A 15,982-nucleotide genomic window follows, 5' to 3' on the forward strand; every position below is an offset into this window, starting at 1 on the left:
TATTATTTTTGAAGGACCTCTACGGAACTTACCTTCTGAGTAACCACATGCCTGGGTCAATGCATGACAGTGTGCCAGCATGGAAGCATGAGATATAGTAATGCCCATTGTGCTGCCCTCTTTACTTGTCTTATACTGAAAAGAGAAAATTTGCAAGATTAGTTTAATAATTAAAGTTAGCCAACAACGATTAACTTGAGGGGTATCTGTGTGTGTACAGTATGTTAAACTGTACTTATTTTGATTGTTTCCCCGTCCCTTACCATTTGTAAATTACTAGTCTCAGGAACCCCAAAAACGGAACACCATCAATACGTGATTATCATCACCCTGCCACTTTGTGGATGTTGTATCCTGTTCCCCTCTCGTTACTTGTCTACGTACATTGTAAAATCTTTGGAGCAGTAACCTCTTTACTTCTGACTATGTATTTGTACAGTGCCCAGCACAACGGGTGCTACCGTAACACAAATAAATATCGAGGGTGCATCTGACACTGTCCTTGAGTACATCAGAGGAATCTTGAAGAGAAGATGGTTAAGTTCTCTATACTGCAAAGTTTACACTTCCAACTTGGTATGGGAATTTAAAAGTGACAATATGGTAACTCAGAATGAAGGGCTGGGTGAAAACCTCAAAAGAAAAGATGAGCGTAAATGGGTGGGGAGGGCTGCTGCTGTAAAAACGAAAGCAAAAATATTCTACGCTAGGTGACTAAGAGATGAACTCAACATTACAGGTGACAGTCTGATGCCCCTAATTATATGGAAACAAGGTGTGGGGGAAGGTACTGCACTTACTTGCAGGGGGGAAATAATATTTATGTATATTCTATAGCACCATAACTTTTCACGACACCTTACAGAGATTAAGAGACATGGTCCATGCACTGAAAACTTACCAAGTAAATGTGACACACAACCAGGATATAGACACAGGGTAAAAATTTCAAATTGTCTAGGTCACTTAGAAGCCTACATCTCATTGCAAAAAATAAAAGTCACTTAGGCACTTTTGAAAATTTTACCCAAAGGAACAAGCCACAGGATTACAACTAAAATAATACGTCCGATCACATGGCGAGATAATCATATACATTCTGACTGTTTTCATTAAGGACAGAGGGAGAGCAAGAGAATGGATACATTCAATACAGGTGTGAAAATCAATGATGGAACCCATGTGTCAGATACGCTCAGCATATTACATTTGTTTACCTCAATATAAGCGATATCAGCACTGGCATCCCGTACTTGTGGATGCCAGTCCTTGGCTGGTTTTGCAAGATGTTTTCCATCAATCACAAACCAAACAAGACGAGGCCAACCTTAAATTAAAAACCAAGATGAAAATAATTAAAACGCTTCCAAAGAAATACTTTGTTTTTCAATATTCTGGGACAGCAACAACTAGCTAAGTAAAAATGCCAGAATCATGCTGCTGGGGCAAATGTGGAATGAAAGTCATTAGCAACTTCATCAAAGCACTCTTGACAAGAGGCAGAGAATTTTCAGATTCCTCTGTAGTTCTTCCTTCATATGCAGTTAGAAATGTGTAATCACAATCAAACTAGTAATTGTACAGTAGCATTCATATCTATGTTCTTTGCTCTGCAGAAAAATTATGGAATAACAAAAAATGTACCTTTGAATGTAACTACCTCCCCAGTCTGAGCTTTCGGAAGGCCTTTTTGACAAACATCTGTTGTCAAAGCTAAGGTTACTCCACAACTGCCCAAGAGAAATCCAATCTGTTGGCTGCCAGCATCCTACAGAAAAACCATGATATTGTAAAGATGCAAATGGAAACGCTCAGAGTTTTCTGCAATTCTGCCATGTTTAGAAGACGTTAAGAAGTTACATGTGAATAATCATGTGTTTCCAAATACATTTCTTAGCCTTCACACAGTTAGTCATTTTAAATGTCTCCTGTTGTCTGGTGCCTGTTACTGCAGCATGAGAGCGCCTATCTGAATCCTTGATCTCCTGTGACTTCCATTCATTTGGATTCACCTCTCTGTTGTGGGAAACTCAAGAGATGTGTAATTCACCACAACAGAAGTGTTCCTTTCTCATTTTTAAATAAACGTAAGTCTCTAAATCCAGGAAAACCTTAGTCTGCCTACATGTATAAACTGCTGTTCTATATTGTTACAGAGCTGAAAATATAGCCTCTATAAAAGGCAGAAATGCGTTTCTCCAAAACAGCCTATTTTCAACCACAGTACTTAGAGTTATGACAAGTAACATTTTAACATAGACTCAGAGACTCTAGGACTGGAAGGGACCTCGAGAGGTCATCGAGTCCAGTCCCCTGCACTCATGGTAGGACCAAATACTGTCTAGACCATCCCTGATAGACATTTATCTAACCTACTCTTAAATATCTCCAGAGATGGAGATTCCACAACTTCCCTAGGCAATCTATTCCAGTGTTTAACTACCCTGACAGTTAGGAACTTTTTCCTAATGTCCAACCTAAATCTCCCTTGCTGCAGTTTAAGCCCATTGCTTCTTGTTCTATTATTGGAGGCTAAGGTGAACAAGTTTTCTCCCTCCTCCTGATGACACCCTTTTAGATACCTGAAAACTGCTATCATGTCCCCTCTCAGTCTTCTCTTTTCCAAACTAAACAAACCCAATTGTTTCAGCCTTCCTTCATAGGTCATGTTCTCAAGACCTTTAATCATTCTTGTTGCTCTTCTCTGTACCCTCTCCAATTTCTCCACATCTTTCTTGAAATGCGGTGCTCAGAACTGGACACAATACTCCAGTTGAGGCCTAACCAGCGCAGAGTAAAGTGGAAGAATGACTTCTCGTGTCTTGTTTACAACACACCTGTAAAATGCATCCCAGAATCACGTTTGCTTTTTTTGCAACAGTATCACACTGTTGACTCATATTAAGCTTGTGGTCCACTATGACCCCTAGATCTCTTTCTGCCATACTCCTTCCTAGACAGTCTCTTCCCATTCTGTATGTGTGAAACTGATTGTTCCTTCCTAAGTGGAGAACTTTGCATTAATCTTTATTGAACTTCATCCTGTTTACCTCAGACCATTTCTCCAATTTGTCCAGATCATTTTGAATTTTGACCCTGTCCTCCAAAGCAGTTGCAATCCCTCCCAGTTTGGTATCGTCTGCAAACTTAATAAGCGTACTTTCTATGCCAACATCTAAATCGTTGATGAAGATATTGAACAGAGCCGGTCCCAAAACAGACCCCTGCGGAACCTCACTTGTTATACCTTTCCAGCAGGATCGGGAACCATTAATAACTACTCTCTGAGTACGGTTATCCAGCCAGTTATGCACCCACCTAATAGTAGCCCCATCTAAATTGTACTTTCCTAGTTTATCTATAAGAATATCATGCGAGACCGTATCAAATGCCTTACTAAAGTCTAGGTATATCACATCCACCGCTTCTCCCTTATCCACAAGGCTCGTTATCCTATCAAAGAATGCTATCAGATTAGTTTGACACGATTTGTTCTTTACAAATCCATGCTGGCTATTCCCTGTCACCTTACCACCTTCCAAGTGTTTGCAGATGATTTCTTTAATTATTTGCTCCATTATCTTCCCTGGTACAGAAGTTAAACTAACTGGTCTGTAGTTTCCTGGGTTGTTTTTATTTCCCTTTTTATAGATGGGCACTATATTTGCCCCCTTCCAGTCTTCTGGAATCTCCCCCGTCTCCCATGATTTCCCAAAGATAATAGCTAGAGGCTCAGATACCTCCTCTATTAACTCCTTGAGTATTCTAGGATGCATTTCATCAGGCCCTGGTGACTTGCAGGCATCTAACTTTTCTAAGTGATTTTTACTTGCTCTTTTTTTATTTTATCTTCTAAATCTACCCTCTTCCCGTAAGCATTCACTATATTAGACATTCCTTCAGACTTCTCAGTGAAGACCGAAACAAAGAAGTCATTAAGCATCTCTGCCATTTCCAAGTCTCTCGTTACTGTTTCCCCCTCCTCACTGAGCAGTGGGCCTACCCTGTCCTTGGTCTTCCTCTTGCTTCTAATGTATTGATAAAAAGTCTTCTTGTTTCCCTTTATTCCCATAGCTAGTTTGAGCTCATTTTGTGCCTTTGCCTTTCTAATCTTGTCTCTGCATTCCTGTGTTATTTGCCTATATTCGTCCTTTGTGATCTGACCTAGTTTCCATTTTCTATATGACGCCTTTTTATTTTGTAGGTCACGCAAGATCTCGTGGTTAAGCCAAGGTGGTCTTTTGCCACATTTTCTCTCTTTCCTAACCATTGGAACAGCTTGCTTTTGGGCCCTTAATAACGTCCCTTTGAAAAATTGCCAACTCTCCTCAGTTGTTTTCCCCCTCAGTCTTGATTCCCATGGGACCTTACCCATCAGCTCTCTGAGCTTACCAAAATTCGCCTTCCTGAAATCCATTGTCTCTATTTTGCTGTACTCCCTTCTACCCTTCCTTAGAATCGCAAACTCTATGATTTCATGATCACTTTCACCCAAGCTTCCTTCTATTTTCAAATTCTCAGCGAGTTCCTCCCTATTTGTTAAAATCAAGTCTAGAACAGGTTTTCCCCTAGTAGCTTTTTCAACTTTCTGAAATAAAAAGTTGTCTGCAATGCAGTCCAGGAACTTATTGGATAGTCTGTGCCCCGCGGTGTTATTTTCCCAACATATATCTGGATAGTTGAAGTCCCCCATCACCACCAAATCTTGGGCTTTGGATGATTTTGTTAGTTGTTTGAAAAAAGCCTCATCCACCTCTTCCACCTGATTAGGTGGCCTGTAATAGACTCCCAGCACGACACCACCCGTGTTTTTTACCCCTTTTAGCCTAACCCAGAGACTCTCAACACTTCCATCTCTTATGTCCATCTCCACCTCAGTCCAAGTGTGTACATTTTTAATATATAAGGCAACACCTCCTCCCTTTTTCCCCTGTCTATCCTTCCTGTGCAAACTATACCCATCCACACCAACATTCCAGTCATGTGTATTATCCCACCAAGTTTCAGTAATGCCAACAATGTCACAGTTGTATTTATTTATTAGCACTTCCAGTTCTTCTTGCTTATTACCCATACTTCTTGCATTTGTATATAGGCATCTAAGATACTGCTTTGATATTGCCTCCCAGCTTTGCCCTAACCCTCCTTTCTCTCTGCCATTATAGCCCATGCTCCCTCCTGTTTCCGACCCATCTCCCAGGTCTTGTTCCCCACTTTGTAAACATGTTATATTTACAAAGTACAGAGCTTTTAACATATTGCTGATGAAATCCAACAATGGCTCATAGGACAGAGGGAGTCAAAACAACCTCTAGGCACAAAGGAGGGGGCATTTCTGTAGGAGAAGCAAGGCACAGAAATGCATACTTAGGGAATGGACGGACAGGCAGTATCATGGAGCTATGAATAAGACTAAATACATTTACAGAACTAGGCCTATGCTATACTACAGCGTTAAACACGACACACAAGTTTCTATAGGATCATGTCAACGTTAATAGGGAAGGGTCTATTTTTCGTAGTCCTGAGCTGACATTCATCTGGGCAAGTAATCTTTGATATTAACTGACCCCGTTTGCCTTACAGCTCAGATTAGGAAATTTGCTTCATTAAATCCTCAAGGTAAAACTGAGTCATAGACCAAAAATCTAAAAGGTTAAAGCTGATATAATACAAAAAATGTTAATTGACAGAAATGTGCTGCTAACTTTTATACTGAAAGTGAAAAAAGGAATAAGATGTTAATACAGATCATTTAGACCTAGATTTATTTAAATTGAGAGAATTAACAGGAATGGGAAATAAATGGAAAATCCAAGAGTTTCCACCGTATGAAAAAATCATTGGATCAAAATAGTAAAATCTTCCATAACATGTAAAAATCTTAAAATAATTTTTTAAAAAAACTCAAACTTTAAGGCCAGAAGGGATTTATAATCTAGACTTGATCATCTAGTCTGAGCTCCTGCACATCGTAGACAACAGAGTCTCACCCACCCACTCCTATAACAGATCTCGAACCTCTGGCTAAGTTACTGAAGTCCTTAAATCATGATGAAAAGACTTCAAGTTACAGAGAATCCACCATTTACAGTATCTTAAACCTGCAATTGACCCGTGTCCCATGCTGCAGAGGAAGGGTCTCTGCCAATCTGACCCGGGGGGAAATTTCTTCCCAACTCCAGCTATGGCCATCAGATAGACCCTGATCATGAGGGCAAGTCCCAGCAGCTTGGGAAAGAATTTTGTGTAGTAACTCAGAGTCCTCCACATCTACTGTCCCATCATGGGCCACTGGAGATATTTCCTACTTGCAGTCACAGATCAGCCACATGCCATTGCAGGCAGTCCCATCAGACCTCCCCTCTGATAAACTTATCAAGCTCAGTCTTGAAGCTAGTTAGGTTTAAATATATATATTTAGAGATTCAGTTAATAGTGTTGACTAACACTGCCATCAGAACATTCAACATTAAAAGAAGTTTGAAAAATTCATGAACATCTCTACGAGCATATACATACTAAAGGGCAGTTCAATTATTCACTTCACAGGTTTTCCCAGTTTCGGTATTAAACTCTGCTCCACAAACATTAGCATACACTAAAATCTAACATTTAGAGAAGTACAACCATCAATTCAGTTTATGCACTGTGCTGCTTTCTTCTGCAGACAGACACTTCAGTTTTACCGCTGTTTCGACTGATAACATCCCTCTACTCTTGAAGCCATAAAAAAATAAACAAAAAAACCCCTATCCATCCACATCCCCTGAACTACAAAAAAAACCCTCTTATCATTCTGCCTAGTTGTGGCACTCTGTAGCTCAAAGCAACACTGTGGAACCCATATATTCTCTTGTAAAACTGATTATTTTCACTACCGAATGTGGCTGACACACTGGATTACCTTTCTTGTGAGTGGTACTTCTATTGGCACAGGAACCAGGTCTGCCAGGAGGCACCCATAAAATGCCACCATAAACATCACAGGATCACTGTTAGGAAACACCAGAGCCACCTATAACAAGATCGAGCAAAGTCGGTAAAAGATTTTTAGAGAGTCTTTTTGAAAATACATTTCCCACATATCGTTCAGGATCATATCAAGAACTGGAGACATTTAAACAACGGTAATCACCTTAGCATGCACACGCACATTTATCATGTATACAAGCTTCATTCACTGGATGAAGCAAATTGATCTCCCTGCTTGTGAATATATTATATAATCAGTACAATCTAACTGAATCCCAGGGTTCCACAGAGCAGTTCACTTTTATGCCATTCGTTTACACAAAACCCTCATAAAGAAGGTTCCTTCAATCAGATTTTTATCCAGAAATGCAAAATATTGCATTTATCAATAATTAATCTGACATTACAAGGCTTTTTTCAGACAAAAGCCATTTCTGACTGCCCAACTCATCCATAATTTTGTTCACAATCTTTACCGTCTTACCAATGATACAGCAATTTGTACACAGCACACGCAAGAGACTGTACTGACATTGGTCTTTTGCTTACTGTGATTCGTTATGAATTCTATGTTTGCTGAAGGGAAAAAAAAATCTATAAAACAGAATGACGACAGCTGCTTGCTTTAGGTGAAAAACTGCACTACCTTACATTTATTAGCCAATTAAACATAATAGTGATGTTTGGGACAATGAAAATAACCTCATCAGGTACATGGGTTTCGCATTGCTAGTATCAAGGCCAGTAGCTTCAGGACTTGACTTTTTGTCGGTGCTAAGAATTCACATTCCAGGTGCAATAAGGTCAAGTGTAAAGTCTACTGTTAAAAGGCTTCAGCATCTGGAAAACTGTACGTTACAGGACTGAAGCATCAGCACATACTGTCCCTGATTGGTCCTTCCGAAGAGCTGTCTAGTAGAGTTAACCACACCAGCTCCATATCTGAATTACCAAGCTACCTCAGTACAAACGAAGCATATATCCTGAAATAAGCATTTTAATGAGACCTAATTGCTTCATTTAACAACATACCTACAACAAGGATTCCAAAGGTAGGACTCAAAAACCCTATTGAAATAACCCACCATTTCAATAGCGTTGTTCAGTGTACAGCTGTGTGTATGTGGTGTCCATGAATTCTGGGGTAAGAAAAGGAATGGCAAACAAACCTCCTCTCACCCATCATCTATGGGAATCATAGACTGGCGGGTAACACTATGCAGGACGGCAGAGGGAAAGATTGGGACTAACAAGGTCCTTTAACTCCTAAGCCTTGTGTGACCAACCCACCTGCCCACCTCCATATATGTCACCCTCCCATGTGGTAACACCAGCTCTGTGCTATCTGTTTAGATTGCAAGCTCTTTGTTACAGGGGCCTGTCTTATAACTTGATAGTACAGCACCCAGAAAACTCTTGGGCATCATATCAAAATAATACTGGCCAAATTCCCAATAGAACTTCATTTCCAAAACGCACAGTTCCTTTTAGTCTAGTTTTAAATATTATTCCAAAGCAAGGCCAGGAGTAACCTACCCTGTGTCCAGGTTTGAGTAGTGGTTCATTCTTACTGGTTAGTTTGTTAAGAAGTGTATACGCTAACTTCAAACTCCGGCTCCACAGTTTGCCTAGAATTAGAGCACAGATATAAGAAAATGCATAAAACCTTAAGAATAAAAAAAAGCAACAGGCTACACTTTAAATGCTGACTAGTGATTCTGGAGGCCCAACTGGGGACACCATGGAGAAGCCTGAATTTTACAAAGCAAATGCCAAGCTCCTTCTGAAAAATTAGGTGTTTTTAAGGTGTCTCAAAACTCAAATTATCCACAATAGAATTACTGCCTGTCTTATTGTGTAAACACTATTATGCATAAAAAACCTACCAAGTAATTAATTCAGCGCTAAGGGGGTGGGGCCTATGGCTTCCATCGCTTCTACTTCAGAGAACTGCCTTTCAGCACATTGTGATTTAACAACTAAATTAGCCCAAGAACCTTTGCCTGAAATATTAAGACATCTGGCAGCACCTGGTCAACCTTCCTCTCTGCTGACAATGCATACAAATGCTAATTTCTCAAAATGACCCTTTGATGGTAACCTACTAAATGAATCACAGAAATATAGGACTGGAAGAGACCTCTCGAAGTCATCTAGTCCAGTCTTCTGAACTGAGGCAGGACTAAGAATTATCTAACCATCCCTGACAGGTGTTTGGTCTAACCTGTTCTTCAAAACCACCGACAACCATTCCACAACCTCTCTAGGTAAACTGTTCCAGTGCTGATCTACCCTACAGTTAGGAAGTTTTTCCTAATGTCTAACTAAATCTCCCTTGCTGCAATTTAAGTCCATTGCTTCTTGTCCTGTCCTCATGGGTTAAGGAGAACAACGTACCACTCTCCTCTTTGTAACAACTGTTTACATACTTGAAGATTTGTGTCCTCTCTCAGCCTTCTCTTCTCCAGACTAAACAAACCCAGTTTTTTTCCCATCTTCCCTCATAGGGTATGTTTTCTAGACCTTTAATCATTTTTGTTGTTCTCTTCTGGACTTTCTCCAATTTGCCCACATTTCCTGAAGTGTGGTGCCCAAAACTGGACACAATATGCTAGCTGAGGCCTCATCAGTGCAGGGTAGAGCGGAAGAACTACTTCTCATGTCTTACTTACAACACTCCTGCTAATACAATCTCAAAAGGATTTTTTTTTCCCCCACAACAGTGGTACATTGTTTACTCATATTTAGTCTGTGATCCACTATAAGCCCAGATCCTTTTCTGAAATACTCCATCCTAGGCAGTCATTTCCCACCCCGTATTTGTGCCATTGATTATTTCTGCCTAAGTGGAGTACTTTGCTTTTGTGCTCACTGAATTTCATCCTATTTAATTCAGAACACTTTTCCAGTTTGTCAAGATCATTCTGAATTCTAATCTTGTCCTCCAAAGCACTTGCAAACCTTCCCAGGTTGGTATTGTCTGCAAACTTTATAAGTGTAATCTCACTGCCATTATCCAAATAATTTATGAAGATACTGAATAGACAGATCTTTGTGAGACCCCACTCAATATACCCTTCCAGCTTGATTGTGAACCACTGATAACTATTCTCTGGATATGGTTTTCCAGCCAGTTGTGCATCTGTTTCATTTAGGCTAAATTTTTCTATAGGTTATCACGGTCTTCTCTACATAGTGTACTGGTTTTACCAAATTCTGCTTTTACTCACTTCATGCTTAAAACCAGGTAAAATAAAGTCAGCGTTAGGTCTGTTAAAATGCATCTTTAAAAAGTACTCTATTACAGTGGCTCCCGAGCTATGTTCTCTGGAACAATTGCTGGTCATTTGCAGAGAGGTGGCTTGTGGCAAGATGCTGGCTCTTCTGATTTCCAGCTGATAATCCACATTTAAATAAGCTTTGTTGGTCACCTTCTCCGCCATTTACTATCACAAACTCGTAGGGGCAAATGTTGCAATGGCTTATGTGCAAAAGAATCATTAGGTAAGTTTTTAATGTAGGACTAGCACTCTAAAAAGCAATAATTAAACATTCCTGATTTTAGAATAATTAGAACATTTACGTCATACAGAGTATTTGAACTGAGCTACCAGAAATAAAAGTCTGTTTTTAAAATGATATTATACTGAATATTTTGACAGCTATAGATTTGCATTATTAATAAAAGCATATTCAGGACTACAATAATTGTATACTAGTATATAACAGAAACACACAAATTATCTTATGAATAACACTTTCATTTAGTCCACTCTCTAGGAATAGTACTAGATCTTTGCTCCACTATTATTTCAACATCAAACATACAAAAGTACATAAAGAGACTGGCTGTCCTGAATACCATGATACCATACTTTATACTCAGCTAAAAAACAAGATTATCAAGAAAAGAAACTGAAAAATAATCTGTTAGACAAACTCAAAATATAGCTGATTACCTTTTCAGAACTGCCTATTTTTAAAAGTACTTCTAATTTATTACTATGACTTCAACTACTCTGCTTAAATTAGAACTAATTTCTAATATAGTTAATTATTCTGATTTTTTATTTATGGTTATCAAAAGTAAGCATCTGAATACAGTTCAGACCAACTGGACATCTTGCTAAAGCCCCACCACTCCATCTAATCATATTAATGTATTCAATTATCTATCAAATAACATTGCCTAATTGCCTATTTAAGTTTCCTGGATGTTTCATAGGAAATTTTAATATAACGTGTAAAGACAAAGATAATTGCAAGTAATGTGCTGCTGAGCTGCCTCTCAGGAGTAACCAAATTATCTCTTAAAAAGCATCTGACTAATGGAATATTTCCTGTTCACTGATGCAGTAAAGTTTCCTATCTGACGATTAAGCTTCCTTCAGCATATTCTGAATTATAAAACTTCTGCTCTAAGTAATCAAATGAACAAGCTGTACACACTCCAGAAGTATCTACTTTTCAAATTTGATCAGTGCACTTTGTTCTAGTCATCTGTCCCTTTCTGCTCTACATATATGGAAACCTCACAAAAGAGGGTTGCCTTTAGTTTCCTCTTCTAGTGAGCACGTCCAATGAATTACTGTGCTTATTGCTGATGAAAAAGCCATTTCTTGGAGAAACAGTGCAGATCCCTACTGTACATTCCCCCTCCAAAAGTACTGTTTTCATCTTTTCTAAGGTATAGTCAACATTCAGTGGTCTAGGATACCACAATACACACCTGTATAGGAGTCTCAAAAGTGACAGAACAATGTACTGTAGTCAGCAAAGTCTCTTTTATAGAGTGAAGCAAATGGCTCATTCCAAAATAACCAGCTCTTCCTTTTTCAATTTTTATTAAAGGTCCCAAAGTTACTACTTGCCATAGGTAAGCGTATAGATGGCTTTCCCGGTTGTATCCAATGCAGTTAGACACGGGGTTTTCGGCTGAGTGGTCCCCCAGCGCTGCAGAGCAGCCAGGAGTGACGGGGGCCAGTTGGTAACCACACCTAAGGGTTCGCCTTTAAGTGCAGTCATCTCACCTCCCTCTGGCTTTGGCTGATTTGGGTCAGGCTGTTGTACTAAAAGAATAAGAAAATTAAAATTACAACATTTTACTCCTGAAATGCATGTATCATACTTGTTAACATCTCTGGAGTCCATTAACCAGTTCCACCTCTCCACTCCAAGCAGCTGTAGTTGCTTCATTTCACCTTTAAGATGATGCTGTTTAAGGATCTGTGGGGCTTCCTCATTGTCAGAAAGTGTTTACCTTGGCTGGCATTTTTTAAATTCCAAATCTTCTATTTCACAAAAGACTTGGACAGATGACTAGTATTTGAATCCCAAGCTCACTCTAAAACTCTGCTGTGGGAAAAAGACACTTCTGCTAACATGTCTTCTGCTTGTTCACATAGATGCAAGATAGGCAGCAATCTGGTCTAAGTTGTTAGAAAGGTAGCACTCCCAATAATTAGAGGCATGTTCATTTTTGGGCACTAAGTTCCCACATAACTGATGCTAAAGGTTTGAGAGGACTGGGGGAAAGGTAGGGTTGTAGAATATATTTAGATAAAAGCGCATATGAGTGTATCAAAAGCCAAACCCGTGCGTTGCTTCTCTTTGTTCAGGCAAGTCTACACTACCCAACTACATCTGCACAACTGCACCGATGCAACTGTGCTGCTGTAGTGCGTCTGGGGTAGATGCGCTATGCCAACGGAACAGCCCTTTCCTGTTGGCATAATTATTCCATCTCTGTGAAAGGTGGAAGCTATGTCAGCGGGAGAACGTCTCCCGCCTTCAAAGAGAGCTATGGCCAGCACTTTAAGTCGATATAACTTATCTCACTCAGGGGGTGTCATTTTCACATCCCTGAGCGATGTAAGTTACATCAATTTAAGCAGTTACATAGACCAGCCCTTAGATATTAATTACAATACAAAAAGAGGTCATGATTAGTCTTAGGATTAGAGAACATTTGACATTCCTGATATTTTAAGGTTAAAAAAACTCCCAGAAAACCTGCACACATATTCAGTCTCTTTACTCTTCATATTACTGTAATTCTGCTCTTACTGAAGATTTTCAATAAACTCATCTTTTGAAAAGGTCAGCCTCAAAGATGAATGTTTCATAAATTTCTGAACATGTGCAAACAAAATATTAGAAAAAATTGTTTTGCATGTTTAATTATAGTGGGCAACTTGTGGGACTGCTATTAACATCAGAATATTAAACATGCAATATAAAAGATGAAATCTGCAAAAATGAAAATGTTTATTTTGTGATATCTAACCGTATTAATAACAAAAGTTAAAATAATCAGTAGATCTGTGATATTCTACACTAGCGTTGGCACAAGGTCTGACAATCTGAAATACTGGACATACTATTATTTGTTTTGTACTTGGAAAAGACCAGAAAGATAAACAAGAACAGGTCCTGCCAAGGAACACCAACTTCGCCATGATGTTAGGGAAAAATGTTTTACAATACTATTTAAAGAAGCAGAAATCCCTCCTCTGAGACAGCTTATGGGGACAATCAGAAAACTGGAGATATCAGTTAACAATTCTGACACAGCTATTACCTTCTAGTAGTTCTTCAAAATCATCAACAAAGAACTCTTTCAGTGGTGGGCGCTTTGGTCTTTTCAAGGTGTTTAGAAGTTGTTGGATTTTTGAGGAAACTCTACTATTCACTGGAACACCTGTTAAATGCATATACCGAATGAGCAGAACAAAGACTTACATACGCTGTCTGACACCTGTCTGATAAGGTCGGCCCATACACTGAGGAGCACATTTACACTGAGAGAGTGAAAAAGGGGTTGAAAAAGGCAGTTGCCTGTTTGGAAAAAACCCATCAATAGCAGCTTTAAACAAATATTAAGGTTGCTTTAAAGCAATGCTATTTACTAGCTGTTTGCTTGCTTTGTGTGCCTTCTAATCACCTAATCTAGCTGCAAACAATGCTGACTTCACAGTTAGATAATAAAGTCTGAGTAACGGTGTGGGATTAACAAATGGGAAGCTCAGTTTATTTTATATAGAATGAAGAGGTTTTGCTAAATCTGTATTTATTCAACTTCAAAATATGTATAAAAATAAGATCCTGTAAAGGAGATATTTTTTTTTTTTAATTGAGTGAGGTTTAGAGGGTTTCACAGCACCAGGAAAACACTACAATAGCAGCAAAGAATCCTGTGGCACCTTATAGACTAACAGATGTTTTGGAGCATAAGATTTCATGGGTGAATACCCACTTTGTCGGATGCACCCACGAAAGCTCATGCTCCAATACGTCTGTTAGTCTATAAGGTGTGTGACAGACCCAGGCCAGTGGGATACAGGAGTCTGGTAGAGGGCAAATATACTGGTCACTGGACAAGTAGTTTTCTGTTCCCTGAGTGACCAGAGCAGGGGCTGCACTAGAGTAATCAGGAACCTGCTAGAACCAATTAAGGCAGACAGGCTGATTAGATCACCTGCAGCCAATCAAGGCAGACTAATCAGGGCACCTGGGTTTAAAAAGGAGCTCACTCCAGTCAGGGAGGGGGGAGCCAGAGGAGAGGAAGTGCTTGTGAGGAGCTGGGAGCAAGAGGTGCAAGGAGCTGAGAGTGAGAGGCTGTGCTGCTGGAGGACTAAGGAGTACAAGCGTATTCAGACACCAGGAGGAAGGTCCTGTGGTGAGGATAAAGAAGGTGTTTGGAGGAGGCCATGGGGAAGTAGCCCAGGGAGTTGTAGCTGTCATGCAGCTGTTACAAGAGGCGCTATAGACAGCTGCAATCCACAGGGCCCTGGGCTGGAACCCGGAGTAGAGGGCGGGCCCGGGTTCCCCCCCAAACCTCCCAACTCCTGATCAGACACAGGAGAAGTTGATCCAGACTGTGGGGAAGATCACTGAGGTGAGCAAATCTGCCAATAAGCGCAGGACCCACCAAGGTAGAGGAGGACTCTCTGCTGCTTTTACAGATCCAGACTAACACGGCTACCCGTCTGATACTACAACAATACACAACTGGACAGAAGAGAGCTGACTTATTTTTAGCTTTTTCTTATCTCAGTTTGGGGATTTCCAAGTTTGAGATTCATAGCATTTTTAGTTTCAAAAACATAATTGTATATTGACTTTTTTTTTAACACAACATATAGGTTTACTGTAAAGATGGACACAGGCCACTCTGATTGCCCAGTGGTAACATTCCTCACTGCAAAATGGGAAACCTGGGATCCATTTCCAGGCTCTCATTCAGTAGGCTATTACAGTGACTTAGAGCATTTCAGAGGCAAAAAAGAGATGATCCAAATACTACTGATGGAAGTCTAACTGGAAAGCTCTAACCATTGCTGGCACTGAACAAACAGCAATGCAATAGTCTACATTACACTGGATATGCAAGCCAGGTACCAGGCAAACATTATATAGACCCTCTTGTCTATTCAGTGATGCAGAAAAATGGCCAGGTGTTGGAGAGTGGGATCAGTTTGACATTCACCATCTGCAGTTTCTAGTATGCTGCTGTTGTAGCCCCTGGGAATTCCTCGTACTGATGCTACTTGCGGTCGCTCATGATGCAAGTGTTCTACAAGACCCGTTGTTACATCAGGCGGAGCGGAGTGGTTATCTGTGAGGATACAAGAAAGAGAAAGAATGTACATCAAACATCTTAGTTATTAATACACAAGTTGCCTCTCACTGTATACATATACTTTTCCAGCTTTTTCTCTGCAGAAGCCCCATCCCAAGCCAGAAAGTAAGAAAAAAAAGGATAAGATATTGCAACAGACACTGCACCTTTGGGATTGATGAGCAAGTTTTGGTGGGCAGCCAAGTCCCTTCTCCTTAGCAAATCTGATCACTTTGGGGTGAAACTAGAGGGGACCCACTGTGGGTGATCAGAAGGAAGGAGTGAAAGGTGGGAAGCCTTTGGGCCAGCTGGCAGAAGGAGGATGCTCCCAGAACCCAGACTAGGAAAGGAAAACACTGAGCGAGGCACTGCACGGAGTCTAGCACC

The 15,982-nt window shown here is 40.0% G+C and overlaps 1 protein-coding gene across 11 annotated transcripts in view; it reads right to left on the reverse strand.

Annotated features, from left to right (window-relative positions):
• The window catches only part of DIP2A (disco interacting protein 2 homolog A), a 223,301-nt gene that overhangs the window by 74,995 nt on the left and 132,324 nt on the right, over positions 1–15,982 (reverse strand). For all 11 annotated transcript variants that reach the window (XR_007768344.1, XR_007768343.1, XR_007768342.1 and 8 more), the window contains 8 exons: positions 15,464–15,592; positions 13,556–13,675; positions 11,847–12,044; positions 8,512–8,603; positions 6,908–7,018; positions 1,645–1,768; positions 1,218–1,327; positions 33–135 (listed from right to left, as the gene is read on the reverse strand). Coding sequence is in view for 5 of the 11 variants with exons in the window: in XM_050916476.1 (XP_050772433.1) it covers positions 33–135; positions 1,218–1,327; positions 1,645–1,768; positions 6,908–7,018; positions 8,512–8,603; positions 11,847–12,044; positions 13,556–13,675; positions 15,464–15,592 (987 nt within the window). In the remaining 6 variants the exon portion in view is untranslated. The remainder of the gene's footprint in view (positions 1–32; positions 136–1,217; positions 1,328–1,644; positions 1,769–6,907; positions 7,019–8,511; positions 8,604–11,846; positions 12,045–13,555; positions 13,676–15,463; positions 15,593–15,982) is intronic.

The sequence above is a fragment of the Gopherus flavomarginatus genome, chromosome 10 (genome assembly GCF_025201925.1).
Source record: "Gopherus flavomarginatus isolate rGopFla2 chromosome 10, rGopFla2.mat.asm, whole genome shotgun sequence".
NCBI lineage: Eukaryota > Metazoa > Chordata > Testudines > Testudinidae > Gopherus > Gopherus flavomarginatus.